We start from the raw sequence: 14,382 nt of genomic DNA, 5'->3' as shown, positions 1-14,382 counted from the left end.
CACTATGTTCATTTGTGCAGTTTCATTTTGTATTGTATCACTTTTACTATTGAGTGCACCCTCAAGAACAAGTTGTTATTAACTGTGCACTTGTGTAAAGTGACATGACAATAGGCTAGAATAGAATAGAATAGAACTGAGTATCTCCTTAGTTTTGTGACATTGTAACAGGGTGTCGGGTGCGCCACCCAGTGGTGATGGGTTGTTACTGCAGCCCGCTCCGTCCTGCACTGACTCGGTGAGACTTTCTGCTTTTAAACGGGGAACAAAGGATGGACAAAACAATATTTCAAATACAAAAACCCACAGCTACATCTGAACGAAACCATTGAATGTTGATGCACTTCTCAAGGGCCTTTAATAATAGAAAGAAAACCTCTTCACCAAACCGGAAGTAAATACAAGAACATAGATTCTTTCCTGTGACGTCGCGCTAGCTCCTGATGCTACACGCGGGAAACAGGCGAAGTCTGGCCACATTGACAGTAAGGCATGAAGTTTTCAAATTGTCTTTTATCCTCTATTTAGGAACCGGGTTTCGCATATTTGAAAGTAATGCGGGGGAAATAAAGCAGAATTCGCCTTCATGGTTTATTTGGAACTATCTCGTTTGCAAAATTAACTCTGAACATCACTTGATAATCTTTACACTGGCCTTGCTTTGCATGAGCGCTTGATTTTTGGTACGCTAAGTATAGAGTGGGTGGAGTTCTTAGCTTGTGTCGTCTTGTAACCTTGCAAATCAACGACTCGTTCCGACACAGTGCCACGCCGTGCTAAAAATCAAGCGCACCCTGTAGAGTACAACCCAGCGCTAGCTTAGCTATTGTTAGTGGCGCAGCACGAAAGTTAGCTCTCGTTTATGTTCAGAAACACCGGCTGAGCATCACCGTTAGTAGCTGGTTTCTCTCACAGTGAAACATTGGTTCACATGCTAATAAAGACTGGATTGATACACGGCTTTAGTTGTAATGCTAACGTCAGTGTACCTCTGCAGCTGAGTTTGCCTGGTAGCTAACTTAGCTAGCTCACAACAACACTGGTAAAAGAAAGGGTTGGTCAACTAAGACCGGCAGCTGGTGATAATCCCAAAGCAAAAAGTAAAAACAAAAAATAAATTCAACTTTCAGAATTGCATTTATTTATGTTTTACTTTATCTCAAAACACCCAGTCCTCGTATAACTTATGTAGTATGATGCTTACTGTGATGTCTGCAGTGAGTTTATGTCGGCCTACAAAACGCTCATGTCCACAAAGTAAAAGGTGGACAAATTGAGTTTAGGTCTGTTTACCCTCCACCACATCCTTCGGTAGCAGGCTCAGTCACAGAGTGTCTTACCTTCACGTTTTCATCAGCACCAAACTTTTTTATGAGGAATGTGATAAGGAGCAGAAACAAACAGGAAAAAGAATGAAAATGGCAATCTCCTATTAAAAATGAATGGTTGCTGCATGTCCCACAACCTAAAATACAGAAGAAGAATAATGAACAATTAAATCCCTGATCTAAGTAGGTATTTGGTTACGTCTAATGTATTTCCTTCCTGTCAGTAGAGCATCAGTCATCGCCTGTGGCCAAGATGGGAGACACACTGGAGTTCAACGACATTTACCAGGAGGTCAAAGGCTCCTGGGTCAGTATCTTCACAACGTCTCTGTTCCCTAAACTTATACGTAACAACGGGGATTCAGTCATTGATTTGTTTTTACAAAAGCCCTCTATGCATGTTGACATGTGTCACATCACATGGAACCCTGTTTAGGAACTGTCGTCTCACTGCCTGCTTTTTATGTCTTGATTTATTGGATTCAAGACATTTTTTCCATTCTGAAATTAACTGAGTGAACTACTGATACAAGGAGAGAGTGTATTTTTTAAACTGTAAATGCTTCATGTAGATTTGTGCTGTTTTAAGCACTGGGGCGAAATGGGTGTGTATTTTAAGTTGTGGTGGGATCTGGAAGACATTTATTCATCAAGAGTTTCTGTACTAAAATCTCTGTGAATTATCCCTGTATGTGACATGCTCAAACAAATTGTGGATGGGGGCTTTAAATCACAGCATTTTACAATAAGTCCTAACTCTGTGTGTGTCCTTATGCATCTCTTCATCTGTGTGTGTGTTCCCTCTGTCATTGCAGAACGATGGGCGGCTGCGTTTCAGCAAGCAGAATGTGGTGTATAAGAGCAGCAAGACGGGCAAGGTGGACAACATCCCAGCGGGCGAGCTCAACCTGGCCCAGTGGAGACGTGTGTGTTTAGGTCACGGCATCAAACTGGCCACCAGCACAGGACACGTCTACAAATATGATGGCTTCAGGGACACGGTCAGTGTGTGTGTGTGTCTGTACGAAAATACTTGTGCTATGTTCAGCTCTGGAAAACATTAAGAGACCACATCACAAAATTTCAGTTTATGTGTCTCTCTGAAATCTCTTTTGATTTTCTTTTATAAGCTATTGACCACATTTGTTAGTATTTTCAAACAAAAATATTCTCATTCAGAACATTTATTTGCCGAAAATTATAGCTGGTCAAAATACTACAAATACACAAACTCATTATACATTGAACAATGCAAACCAAACAAGGTTATAGCCATAAAATCATTAAAAAAAGAAAAAAAAAAGCAGTGTCTTCACTTAAGAAGGGTTCAACAATCAATATTTGGTGGCGTAACCCAGATTCTTTATCACCAAATATGTGGTGGCCTCTTAATTTTTTCCAGAGCTGTACATGTGTCTATGTAGATTTTTCCTTTGTTTGTATGCTTGCTTGCGTGTGTGTGTGTTGTACTGTGTTTTCATTCTCAGTAAAACATTTGTCATGCTCAGGACCCAGAAACAAGCTGTGAATTATAATGACTCAAAACTGAACAAGCCTCCCATTTTCTTTCTGACGCTGTCCATATTTTCCCTGTCCTGAAACCTTGACACACTCTAAATACTATCCCCTGCCTGTATTTTTCATTACGCGTTTCTCAGAAATAATTGTTACCTTACTGCATGGAGAACACGGCGGCAGTGTAATATTACAGAGACAGAGCGCTGGCTCGTTCACTGCAATGTTTATGACAAGGGAGGCAATACAAGCAAGGGGACTGCTGATAAACAACTTCCATCCCGTCTCTGACATTTCCATGGAAAAACGCTACCATCTTGCGAAAAGGTCACCACTAGAGTGTGTGTGTGTGTGTGTGTCTGTCTGCGTGTTCACTCTGTGTATGCGTTTCTACCAAAAGCATGTGAAAGAGTAGCCATTTCTCCCCAAACCTCCTAATGGGATTAATGAGGGAAACCAGTGCTAGCATGTGTGTTCCATAAACACTGTAATCATCGGCTCATGTGAGTCAGTGTTTATATCAATCCGCTGAAACAATTTGGCTCAGAGGACAGACAGGGAAAAAAAATAAAATAGGGTGATAAAAAACAAACACAAACTGCAATTTTTTTTTTCTTGAGTATATGGAGAATGTCGGCATACGAGTAAATGACTGGGATTGAGCGTGCTCATGTAAGGGCGGGCAACCTGGAGTCCGTGGCTTTCTCGAGTCTCCGGGGGTTAATCAGTGTATTTTTGGAGATGGATCCTCTCTGTCCCGGAGCGTGGGGCATGATGTCATTGTTTATTATCCAAAGCCAGTGTCAGTAACCAGGAGTCGGCCGGAGGTCTAGCCGCTGGCTAGCTGTGAGCCACTTTGATGAGCTTGCCTCCTGGTTGGCCGCTTCCTCCCTGCTGAAGTATCCTTGAGCAAGACACTGAACCCCTACCAGATCCAGGATTTCTGTTCTGTAGCTGACCTCTGACCTCCCTGTGGCGAGGGCAGTGTGTATGTATGTACATCACATGTATGTGTATATGATGTAGTCAGTTACACGTGTAGAGTGTAATGGCTTCGGACTTAGATGTCATTATTTACATTGAGAGTGTGGCATCGAATGTACGCAGCGTCCCATTATGGATGCGGGACAGGTCAACAGAGTATTAAGGCTTGACTGGCTGATGAGACTAGTGTGGGTTTAACAGATGAGAGGTTGAAGGGTTTTTGGGGGGTGGTGAGATACAAATTAGTTGTGGGGAGTTGGGAAATGTAGTAATAAAAAACAGACGGGGGTGGTTGAATTTGGGCAAGACTCTGTGTGTGTGTGTGTGTGTGTGTGTGTGTGTGTGTGTGTGTGTGTGTGTGTGTGGCGGGTAGTGGGAGATCGGTGTTTATTATGATTAAATGAGGTAAGCAACAGCAAAACTGCCAAAACGGTAATGAGGAATAGAGAACAGGCCTGATGAGGACAGTGGGAATGAACACACACACAGAGTCGTACATCGGTACAAAGGCCACTTCTGCACAGACTCAGATTTTATGTACGACTTACATTTACACATTTGTGCACACATGCCTCCTATCTAAACAATGCCTTAATACAGGCTAACAAACATACACTGATGAACTTGCGCGCACACACACACACACACACTCTCGCTCACTCTCCAGGCTCTAATTGGCTGTAATAACCTCACGGACAGGCAGATATCCAGGTGCGTAAACTCTGTTTCCCACAGAGTCTCATTCTCTCCTCCCATGCACACACACTCACACACCACAATCACTTCCACATGTGTGTGTAGGACAGTGCCTGTGTGTGTGTGTGTGTGTGTGTGTGTGTGTGTGTGTGACCACATGTTTGTCCCTGTGCGTGTGAGTGTGTGTGTCCTTTCCAGTTGTAATCGGGCCTGCAGGATAAATAAACAGGCTGATTGTCAGCGGCGGCGTGGAGGGGAGGAGGACAGAGAGAGCGGACGGATTACATTCACCTCCGGCGTCCCCCAGAGGCCCGAGCGCCTGGCGGGGTTATAATTGCGCTTTGATTAATTAGGCCCCTCATTATGGGGGAGGGCAGGGTGTTTTTTTGTTTTGCTAAGCTTTGAACCAATGCATTTGCTGCCATGCTAACTTTTTAGCCTTTCTCTCCTTTCTTTGTTTTTTTCTCCCTTGTTCTTTTCTCTTCACCCCATCTCTCACATCTCTTTATTTCTTTTCTTTCCTTGGCTGTTTTCTTTGCTCTCGCTTTCTTTCTCTGCCCTCTCTTGTCTCTCCCCTCCTCTCTGTTCCCCTTCTTCCCTCCCATTCGTCCTTCAGGATTATGAGAAGATCTCAGAGTTTTTCAAGGCTAACTACAAGGTGGAGCTGACAGAGAAGGACATGTGTGTCAAGGGCTGGAACTGGGGAACAGCCAAATTCTCAGGTAAACAACACACACACACACACACACACACACAAACCAAAATGTCCTGAGCCAATAGGGTACTGCAGCATTAGCCATCATCTCCTTGCCGAACATAAGGACTTAAGAAACTACTGTAAAGACGTTAAAAACAAGTACATATTCTGTACAGTCCCACGGCACATTCATGGCAATAACATGGACTACTTTCTGAAAACGAGAAGATGATTGTGGGGGTTATGTGAAAATTAGCAGCTGAGGTGTGAAGAGTCTTAAAGTTTTTTTTCCTCATTGATAGAATTTTTACTTCCTTTTCTTAGACTGCTCAATAAAGAACAGACAAGATTTGTAGAAAATGGATTTTCTCAAGTGCTGTAAACCTTGAGGAAGTTTGATAGCACCCAGCTAGAGAGGAAGTGTCTTGACACCTGACTGACCTGGTAAAACAAAAAGAAACAAAAAACACATCGCTCTCAACATTTGAGTGCAGTCTGTCTCTGGCAGCCCGCTCACTCCCCCCCCTCTGTCCCTCTGCAGGGCCTCTGTTGTCGTTTGACATCAACGACAGCACGGCGTTCGAGGTCCCGCTGTCCAGCGTGTCCCAGTGCGCCACGGGGAAGAACGAGGTCACCCTGGAGTTCCACCAGAACGACGACGCCGAGGTTTCCCTCATGGAGGTCCGCTTCTACGTCCCACCCGGCCAGGCTGACGAGGGACAGGACCCTGTGGAGGTAAATCCAGTTCCATCGGTTTCAGCAGCTCCTAACTGGTTGGAAGCAGTTGTGATGGAGGATCTGCTTCTGTCGCCCAGCACTACCTGTAGTGGGAAAACTAGTTGTACTGGTTCTGACTGGTCATAGTTACTCCAACAAGTGTCCCATGTCCAGTCTTCCCAGTTTGACTTTTGTGGTTATATTTACTCTTTGCTGGTCTTATGGGTAACGTGTGATGGGCTTTAGTCAGTATGTGGTCATTTCTCATTCAGCCACAGGGGGGAGCCTCAGCTTAAATAAAAGGGAACTTGCACGTGTTTTATGAACGATGAACTAGTTCATTCTCTATAAAGCGGCATGAGTTTTTGTCTGTGTTAACCAGTGTTGGATAGTAGCACTGAAAGTGTGTGTGTGTCCTCAGGCGTTTGCCCAGAACGTGCTGTCCAAGGCCGACGTCATCCAGGCCACAGGAGACGCTGTGTGTATCTTCAAAGAGCTGCAGTGTCTCACACCCAGAGGAAGGTAGAGGAACAACACACACACACACACACGAAACACAGCCTCCCACAGATTTCCCAAGTCCCATTATCCCTTTAATTAGAAAAATACCCTAGGAATTTACATATTTGGTGGATGCTTTTATCCAAAGCAGCTCACAGTACCATGAGAGGATACATTTTTTGCGTGGGAGGCCCCAGTGGGACTCAAACCCCAAACCATGACAGTATTAGTGCCATGCTCAACTCCATCATCACACACCTCACTTAAGAATTTGACTTCACTGCTCTCTCTCCTTCCCTCAGGTACGACATCCGTATCTACCCCACGTTCCTTCACCTCCATGGTAAGACGTTTGACTACAAGATTCCCTACACTACTGTCCTGCGTCTGTTCCTGCTGCCGCACAAGGACCAGAGGCAGATGTTCTTTGTGGTAAGTGGGTTGTCAGTGTTTTTTTGTTTGTTTGCTTTTTGTTTGACACTGTTGACATAAGCTACGGAATTTAAGCCGGCGTACAAAATCAGCCGGAGGGTTTTTTCTTTATTCCTCTCTCTCTCACTGTTGGCTTCTCTTTCCTCCTCCCTTCCCCCTCTCTCTCTTTGTCTCTCTCTCTCCCTCTTTCTCTCTGTAGATCAGTCTGGATCCTCCGATCAAGCAGGGTCAGACGCGTTACCACTTCCTCATTCTGCTCTTCTCCAAGGAGGAGGACATCAGCCTCACCCTCAACATGAGCGAGTGAGTGTGGCGATAAATGACAGCAAGTCTACTCCGTCTTATCAAGACACCATTGATGCGTGAGAGTTTAATATAAAGATAGTAAACCTATCCTTTCCTTGTGTGTGTGTCTAACAGGGAGGATGTGGAGCGTCGTTTTGAGGGCAAGCTCAGTAAGAACATGTCGGGCTCCCTGTATGAGATGGTCAGCAGGGTGATGAAGGCCCTGGTCAACCGCAAGATCACCGTGCCCGGAAACTTCCAGGGGTACACACCTGTGCCTAATACACACACACACACACACAAAACACATGCAGACACAGCACTGCTGAAGTTTTGTAGCTGAGCCTGACCTCTGACCTTTGTCACCTGTGGAGGAGGGGCAAGAGAAAAAAGAATCTCCCTATTGGGCTCAATAAAGAATCGCATTACACGCTCACACAAGTTGCATATATGCGATCTCACTCACAATTTCTCACATATTTGGGTACATCCAATAAAACTCCTGCTCCTCCTGCAGCCACTCCGGGGCCCAGTGCATCACCTGCTCCTACAAAGCCTCCTCCGGCCTCCTCTACCCCCTGGAGAGGGGCTTCATCTACGTGCACAAGCCCCCCGTGCACCTGCGCTTCGAGGAGATCTCCTGTGTGAACTTCGCCCGAGGCACCACCACCACACGCTCCTTCGACTTCGAGATCGAGACCAAGCAGGGAAACCAGTACACCTTCAGCAGCATCGAGAGGTAAGGACCATGCACACACACACACGCACACACACCCTCTCACTCAGTCACATATGCACCTGTTAGTCTGAGCAGCTTTACTTGATGTGATTGGTGTGCATGTCTTAAGTCTCCATTGCGAACTTGATGTATGGAGGTACCTGCAACCAGATAATGAGCTTAGTTGACTTTAAAGTTGTTGCTGTACTTAAGCTCAGCTGAAATGGAGGAATGGCTACAATATCTGTAATTTCTCTGCTTTATCATGTAAGCAAATACATCCTGCAAATCAATAGCTAACAGTGTATCCTTTGTCATAATATACATCTTTGATCAGCAATACAAATTGGTATACAGCCAGTGTCTGGAATTAACTTTTTTTGGCTCACCTGCCAAGAGCTGGTAAACTAACAAAAATTACCTGCCAAGAATAATTTGTATAGCCAAAATAATTAATAACCATTTTTCATAGAGATATGTGACCCTAACAATTGAAGACTGTATATAAGCGAGGCCTTCAAATGTTATTGTCTCAGAAAGTTACTGTCCGGTGTGGTGGGTGACCCTTACTGATTTATGCAGCACAAAGATCCCATATAGAAGCTTTCCTGATGCATTTGCCACCCACAATACCTCGTGAATCTGAATTAACCCCTGGCTTTCTGCTTCCTCAGAGAAGAGTACGGCAAACTCTTTGACTTCGTTAACGCCAAGAAGCTCAACATCAAGAACAGAGGGTTCAAAGAGGTAACACTTTGGCATTTTAGTTTCCACCGAGTGTGTGAACTAAGATATTATACCAGTTTATCAGACTGTGTTCCATCCCAGATATTGATGGTTGTTGCCCTTCTCCTGTGTGTCTGTCCATGTACCCCTGTAGAAGAAGGTGGGTATGGTAATGGGCGTTCACGTGTGGAGTGGGCACTTGATCTTTTTGGTTTGGAGTGCTTATCGCTTGCATGGTGTGTTGTTGTGCGTCTGTTTATGTGTGAGAGTGTGTGTATGTGAATGTGTGTATGGCGGCGGGGCGCGCATCCTATAATCTTGATTTTGGTTGGACATGTCGGTTGATTGCCGTGTTTGACCCGATAAATCTTGAGTGATTCATAACTAATCATGGATCAAGGGGGTGAAAGAGTGTGTGAATATGATAACTCGGTGTGTGTTATTTTTTTATTTTTTGTTTTGTTTTGTTTGCATTGTGCTGACTAATGTATGGCCCAGGGGTTATTGGTGTGCGTTAACACTCAACAGAACTGTCATCATGACGACTTCCTAATATAGGTAGTGCTGATTGCCCTATCCATAATGCTGTCTGTTGACATAAACAAGCCCCCAGTCTGTCCGTCAACACAGCCAAAGAACCGCCTTGGTTTCATTGGTAACAAGGTTAAGTTTATTTATGTAGCCCTTTATCACAAGTGAGGTCTCAAAGGGCTTAACATACCAAATCATATACATGTTTTATCTTACTACATCATGTACATATTACATATAAATCATATACTACATCATACACACACATACACAGTTACTGGGTCAGCAGAGGAGGTCAATTAGAATGAATGGGCCTGCTCTCCATTTCCTCCTGTTGCTGGTTGAATAGGAGCCTCCCTGACAGACAGCGATATTGACGTATGGAAGTGGAAACGTCCACGTGGGAGGGGGGCAAAAATACTTGTTTGAGTTTTGGTTTCCAGGTGTGGCCGCACAATTAAATTTGAAAAAAGAAGAAAACAAAATCACAGTATGAACTACTCAAATTTCAAAATCACCAAAAGAAAAATCTGAAAAACCTCATTGCATTCAAACAGAACAAACAAGAAACATTTTTGATAAAAAACTGAGATCATTTGTTTTTTGTTAAACATGTTTCTTGTTTGCTGAAAAAACAAAAACAGAAACATCTATCTGTATACTGTATTGCAGCTTACATTTCAATTGCAATATTCAGCAAAATAATCACAATATCATTTTGTCAATATTGTGCAGCCCTGTTGCCAAGATGATATTACAATATAGCCATCCGCTTCTGCTTGACAACTGTTCATTTCCTAAGGGAGAGGAGGTTAGGCTGAGAATCCAATGAAGCTTTCATAAAATGTAACCCTTGACATAATCAGCAATTGGTGGAAACTGTCCTTTCATCTCTCATCTTGGGCATTGGTAATTGGAAAACACCAGAAATGTCTTTATTCAGCCCTCTAGAAGAGCATTTCCCAACTCCATTAGGAAGACTAGTGTGCTGTCTGCTATTGCATTGTGGGTGTGTTTTTGACTGTGCAGTGTATTTCCAGGGCATGAAGGGTAAAAATGACGAGTACAGTGACTCTGACGACGACCAGCATGACGCCTACCTGGAGAGGATGAAGGCTGAGGGCAAGATCAGGGAGGAGGGCAACGACAGCGACGAATCAGAGGGCGAGAGCGGTGAGTGACGGCCTCACTCAACCAATGGGATTGTCCGTATGACAGAGGTGGGCAGTACATGTTGTGTTGAGATCAGCAGGCTTCATTGGGTGCTTCTCCTCCTTACTTCACTTTTTAGATGAGTCTTTCAACCCTGGAGAGGAGGATGATGACATTGCAGAAGAGTGAGTGACTTTTTTTTAATTGCTCTTTATTTTTATAACTGGATTTTCTTGCCATGAGTCTGTTCTCCCTTTTCCATCTCTCCTTCACCTTGGAAATAAATCTCCAACCTCCTCTCTCTATCAGTTTTTCTTTCTTCCTGTGTTCTTTCACCCATCACTATTTTTCAGGCTAACTCTTTCTATTTTTTTGTCCTGTTTCTCCGCCTCCATCCATCAGGTACGACAGCAACGCCTCAGAGAGCGACAGCAGCGAAGGAGGGGAGGACAGCGAAGATGAGGCCAGGAAGAAGAAAAAGCCCAAGAAAGCCAAAGTAGTGAAGGAGAAGAAGGAGAGGAAACCACGCAAAGAGGTGAGGGAACAGATGGGAGGGGGGATGGGATGTGGGAAGAAAGTGAGCGAGAAATGTGTGTTATTTTTGTTGCCAGTAGGATGCATTAATATTAACCTGTGGATGTGTGTGTGTGTGCATGTGAGGAAGAGTTTGAATCTTGTCTTGGGGGGGGGGGGCAGTGTCTTATATTTTTAAGGACTAAAGTCTCATTCATGTATAAGTCAGTGTAACATTAGCTAATTTGCCACTGCAACATGAGCTGGCTAATATACTCATCTGATTATTGCTACTTTAGTGAAGCTAGCAATGAATCTAAAACAACATTTACTTTGGCGGCTGTTCATTTACCTGGGTGAAATATTTACAATTTATGGGGAACATTGAATGCGAGGACATTTTGGCCAGTGAATGGAGCTGGTTTAGGGGGAGAAGTAAGGTTACGTTAAGGGTGAAGTTTACATGTGTTGGTATGCTAAGGAATGATTGTCATCAGTGGAATGTCCTCACAAGTATAATAATGCAAAGGTGTGTGTGTGTATGTGAGAGAGAGAGAGAGAGAACCTGTTCTTGCGTTCACACTTGCCTGTCGGTCTCCTTTCCCTCCCTCCCTCGGTGCAGAAGAAGCAGAAGGACACCGGCGGCCCCAAGAGGCCGATGAGCGCCTACATGCTGTGGCTGAACTCGAGCCGCGAGCGCATCAAGTCGGAGAACCCAGGCATCTCCGTCACGGAGATCTCCAAGAAGGCCGGAGAGATGTGGAGACAGCTGGGCAAGGATGAGAAGGAGGTGAGGGAGGAGAGGAGAGAGTGTTTGTACCAGCGTGTTTTAGTTGTTTATTTCTGATTGTTGCGTGACGACATGAAACACGCTAACATAAAGTGAAGCGTCTCAAAGAACGACTGGCAAAAGTGCTGCAGTGCTTTTCCAGTACTGCTACTCCATGCAGCACTAAGGTTTTATAGTTGCATTTCTGTTGTGCAGACCAGTACTTCAGCAAAGACGGATAAACACTTCTTCCTTCTATTTCTCTCAGGAGTGGGAAGGAAAGGCAGCAGAGGCAAGGAAGCAGTATGACAAAGCCAAGAAAGAGTACAAAGAAAGCGGTGGAGGATCGGCCCCCACTCCCAGGAAGTAAGGCTGGACACACACACACACACTTGTGCACACACAATTAAGTTTTGTTTTTTTCTTGACACAGTCTTAAAACACGTCACCTCTTTCCCCCCCACCTCATCAGGGAGAGCAAGAAGAAGGGGGGAGGCAAGAAGGAGGAGAAGAAGAGGAAGTCTGCCGGAGGAGACAAGGACAGGGAGCGGGGAGGAGGAAACGACAGCTTCAAGAGCCGAGAGTTCATTGAGACCAGCGAGAGCTCGTCAGACTCCGACCGCAAGAGCAAGTCCAAGAGCAAGAAAGCAAAGAAGAAGGTAAATCCCTTAACTTAAATCTTATTATCCTACGTCCTCGTCTGCATTCTTCTTTCCTTTTCACCACAAAGTTTGTGACAACCCCAGTCAGTCAGTCAGAGCATTCAGGTTTACCAATGCATTTGCTTGTTTTGTAACAGTACACATATGTCAGAGGACAAATAAGTTTGATTTCTGCTTACCAAAATTGGACAGGCTCCTCTGCCTAAGCTAACACTGGCCAAGCAATTTGTGGTTGCCGTCGCTTTTATTTTTCTCAACTCTCTCTCAACTTCATGAGTGGACAGTGCTCTATTCAAGATCGCGCTCTTGTCAGCAAATAGTTGTGGAAGAAAGGCGATAGTGATGCCATTTCTGTACAGGCTGGAAAAACAATAACAGCTACCTGGGGGTTCAACTTGGCCATTACATGAAAATGACATGTAGGTTACATAAACAAATGACAGAGACAGAGATCTATGCCCACATTGTTAATTGGTTTGCGGTTATACTGACAAAATTGATGGACATATTGGAAAGGCTAAAATTTCCCCAGAGCTAGCAAAATTGTGTTTGATCACAGACAAACCATCAGTAGGATCTCAATGTCACACATTTTTATTTCATCTCAGATTACCGGAGTAAAAAACTTCTTGTCAAATCTTGTCAAAGCCTCCATTCATCTCACATTGCACTCTTGCTCAAATATTCACAACCTGTTCTTCTCTACATTCTTTGTCTCTGTCAGGAATCAGATGAAGAGGAGGAAGAGGCCATGTCCACACCCCCCACCTCAGAGGAAGAGTCTGACTAAACACACACACTCTTATCCACCGTATACACAGTCAGAAATCAAGGACCAAGCATTTGTACTCCTTATGTGTATATCGCACAGACAAACGGACTGAAAGACAAAACCCAACGGACTTGAGTTGTATTTTTTTCCTCCCGCTCTTCTACATGTTTTGTTTTAGGAGTACTGACTCTCAAAGCTGAACTCATGTAATATTTGATATTTCAAAGTGGGTTTTCCTGCTGACAGTACAGTGATTTGGCGGCATACCGGTGTACTACATTTCCCATAATTCTTACCGGGTGCTTTCATCTCACCCATTGGGATAGTTGTAGTTGTATAGCACTAAGGAGTGCAAGAGTGATTAGCTGGTTATTGTGGATAAGGAAGGGAGGGGAGTAGCCGTTTTGTTTTTCATGTGTAGAGAATTTAAATACCGCAATTCAGTGTGTTTTATTTTGTTATGCCATGTTGTGTTTTCAGGCTGAATAAATAAATGAATCTTTTGTAATGAAGCCTCACTGTGCAGGTTTATTTTACAGCTGGTTTACAACAGACTTATAGTCATCAAATGCATGGGTAGGAACCGCAGCATCATTTCATATGGGTTGTTTCTATGGTAGCCACTAATGAGGAATTCACTTAAACCAATAAACCAGTAATAAACCAATAGTCTGTGTGCGTTCTAAGTAACATGTTAAAATGCAATTAGATGTGTAGTAAACTGGTTTCTCCTTTACTCCCTGAATTGACTCCTTATCTTAGATGTGTGTGTGTTTTTACATAATGCGTTGATGCATTGAGAGGTCACTTATTTCTCCATCTTCTCATCAGAATCTACTGAGTAAGGACTTGTGTATAACTTTCTTTACTGTAATTTCACCCTCTCAGGCCAGCATATCAAAGGATTCCTTATTGGGTCGAGGCATTGCCACCAGGAGCGAGAAGATGCCTGGGGGAAGATGGAAAGCTCTTAGGTCATCTCAGGAATTCCCGATGGGATTTCTATCCATAACGGCTGTTCATCAAGCCCATTTAACCAGGCATGGCGGTTGGAGAGTGTGTGTTATCGAGGAAGTTAGATGGAGACTCTGTGAAGGTCGGGGAGACAGTGGTTTGAGAGTTGAGGCTCAGGCCTAAGTACACGGCGGTTTGTAAAAGGGTTGCTATATTGGGGTTGAAGAGGGTGGTTTTTAAGAGCCAGAGACCCCAGGATGTGGGTTTCAGTGCCGCACATGCTGGTTTTTAGGATAAGGTACTCCTCCCTCATCAATACCCTCATTGGATGTCCTGAAAATTACCCCTCACTTTTTTTGTGTTATTGTCACTTCATGTTGTGACATCAGTGCATCAATTTCCTGAAAATGATCACCTTGTGTTCTTCTTT

The 14,382-nt window shown here is 44.1% G+C and overlaps 1 protein-coding gene across 2 annotated transcripts; it reads left to right on the top strand.

Annotated features, from left to right (window-relative positions):
- Positions 1-437: 437 nt before the first annotated feature.
- On the top strand, positions 438-13,498 carry LOC139667080 (FACT complex subunit SSRP1-like). Of its 2 annotated transcripts, none has more exons than XM_071546474.1 (18): positions 438-485; positions 1,556-1,635; positions 2,144-2,329; positions 5,140-5,245; positions 5,762-5,955; positions 6,359-6,459; positions 6,741-6,870; positions 7,070-7,173; positions 7,291-7,419; positions 7,673-7,894; positions 8,548-8,620; positions 10,171-10,303; positions 10,422-10,467; positions 10,685-10,817; positions 11,418-11,585; positions 11,833-11,930; positions 12,037-12,223; positions 12,951-13,498. In XM_071546474.1, the coding sequence occupies exons 2-18, from the start codon at positions 1,582-1,584 to the stop codon at positions 13,014-13,016; spliced, it is 2,130 nt and encodes a 709-aa protein (XP_071402575.1). In that variant the 5' UTR covers positions 438-485; positions 1,556-1,581; the 3' UTR covers positions 13,017-13,498. The 2 variants fall into 2 exon arrangements, with proteins under 2 accessions (XP_071402575.1, XP_071402576.1); XM_071546475.1 differs by having other exon boundaries at positions 455-485; positions 1,553-1,635.
- Positions 13,499-14,382: the final 884 nt, after the last annotated feature.

This window comes from Centroberyx affinis, unplaced genomic scaffold (assembly GCF_046629955.1).
Source record: "Centroberyx affinis isolate AG114_WGS23_722 - 3 ecotype Tasmania unplaced genomic scaffold, CSIRO-AGI_Caff_v1 ptg005284l_1, whole genome shotgun sequence".
NCBI classification, from domain to species: domain Eukaryota; kingdom Metazoa; phylum Chordata; class Actinopteri; order Beryciformes; family Berycidae; genus Centroberyx; species Centroberyx affinis.
Note: the sequence above shows the minus strand (reverse complement) of the source record. Positions and strands in the feature narration are given on the sequence as shown.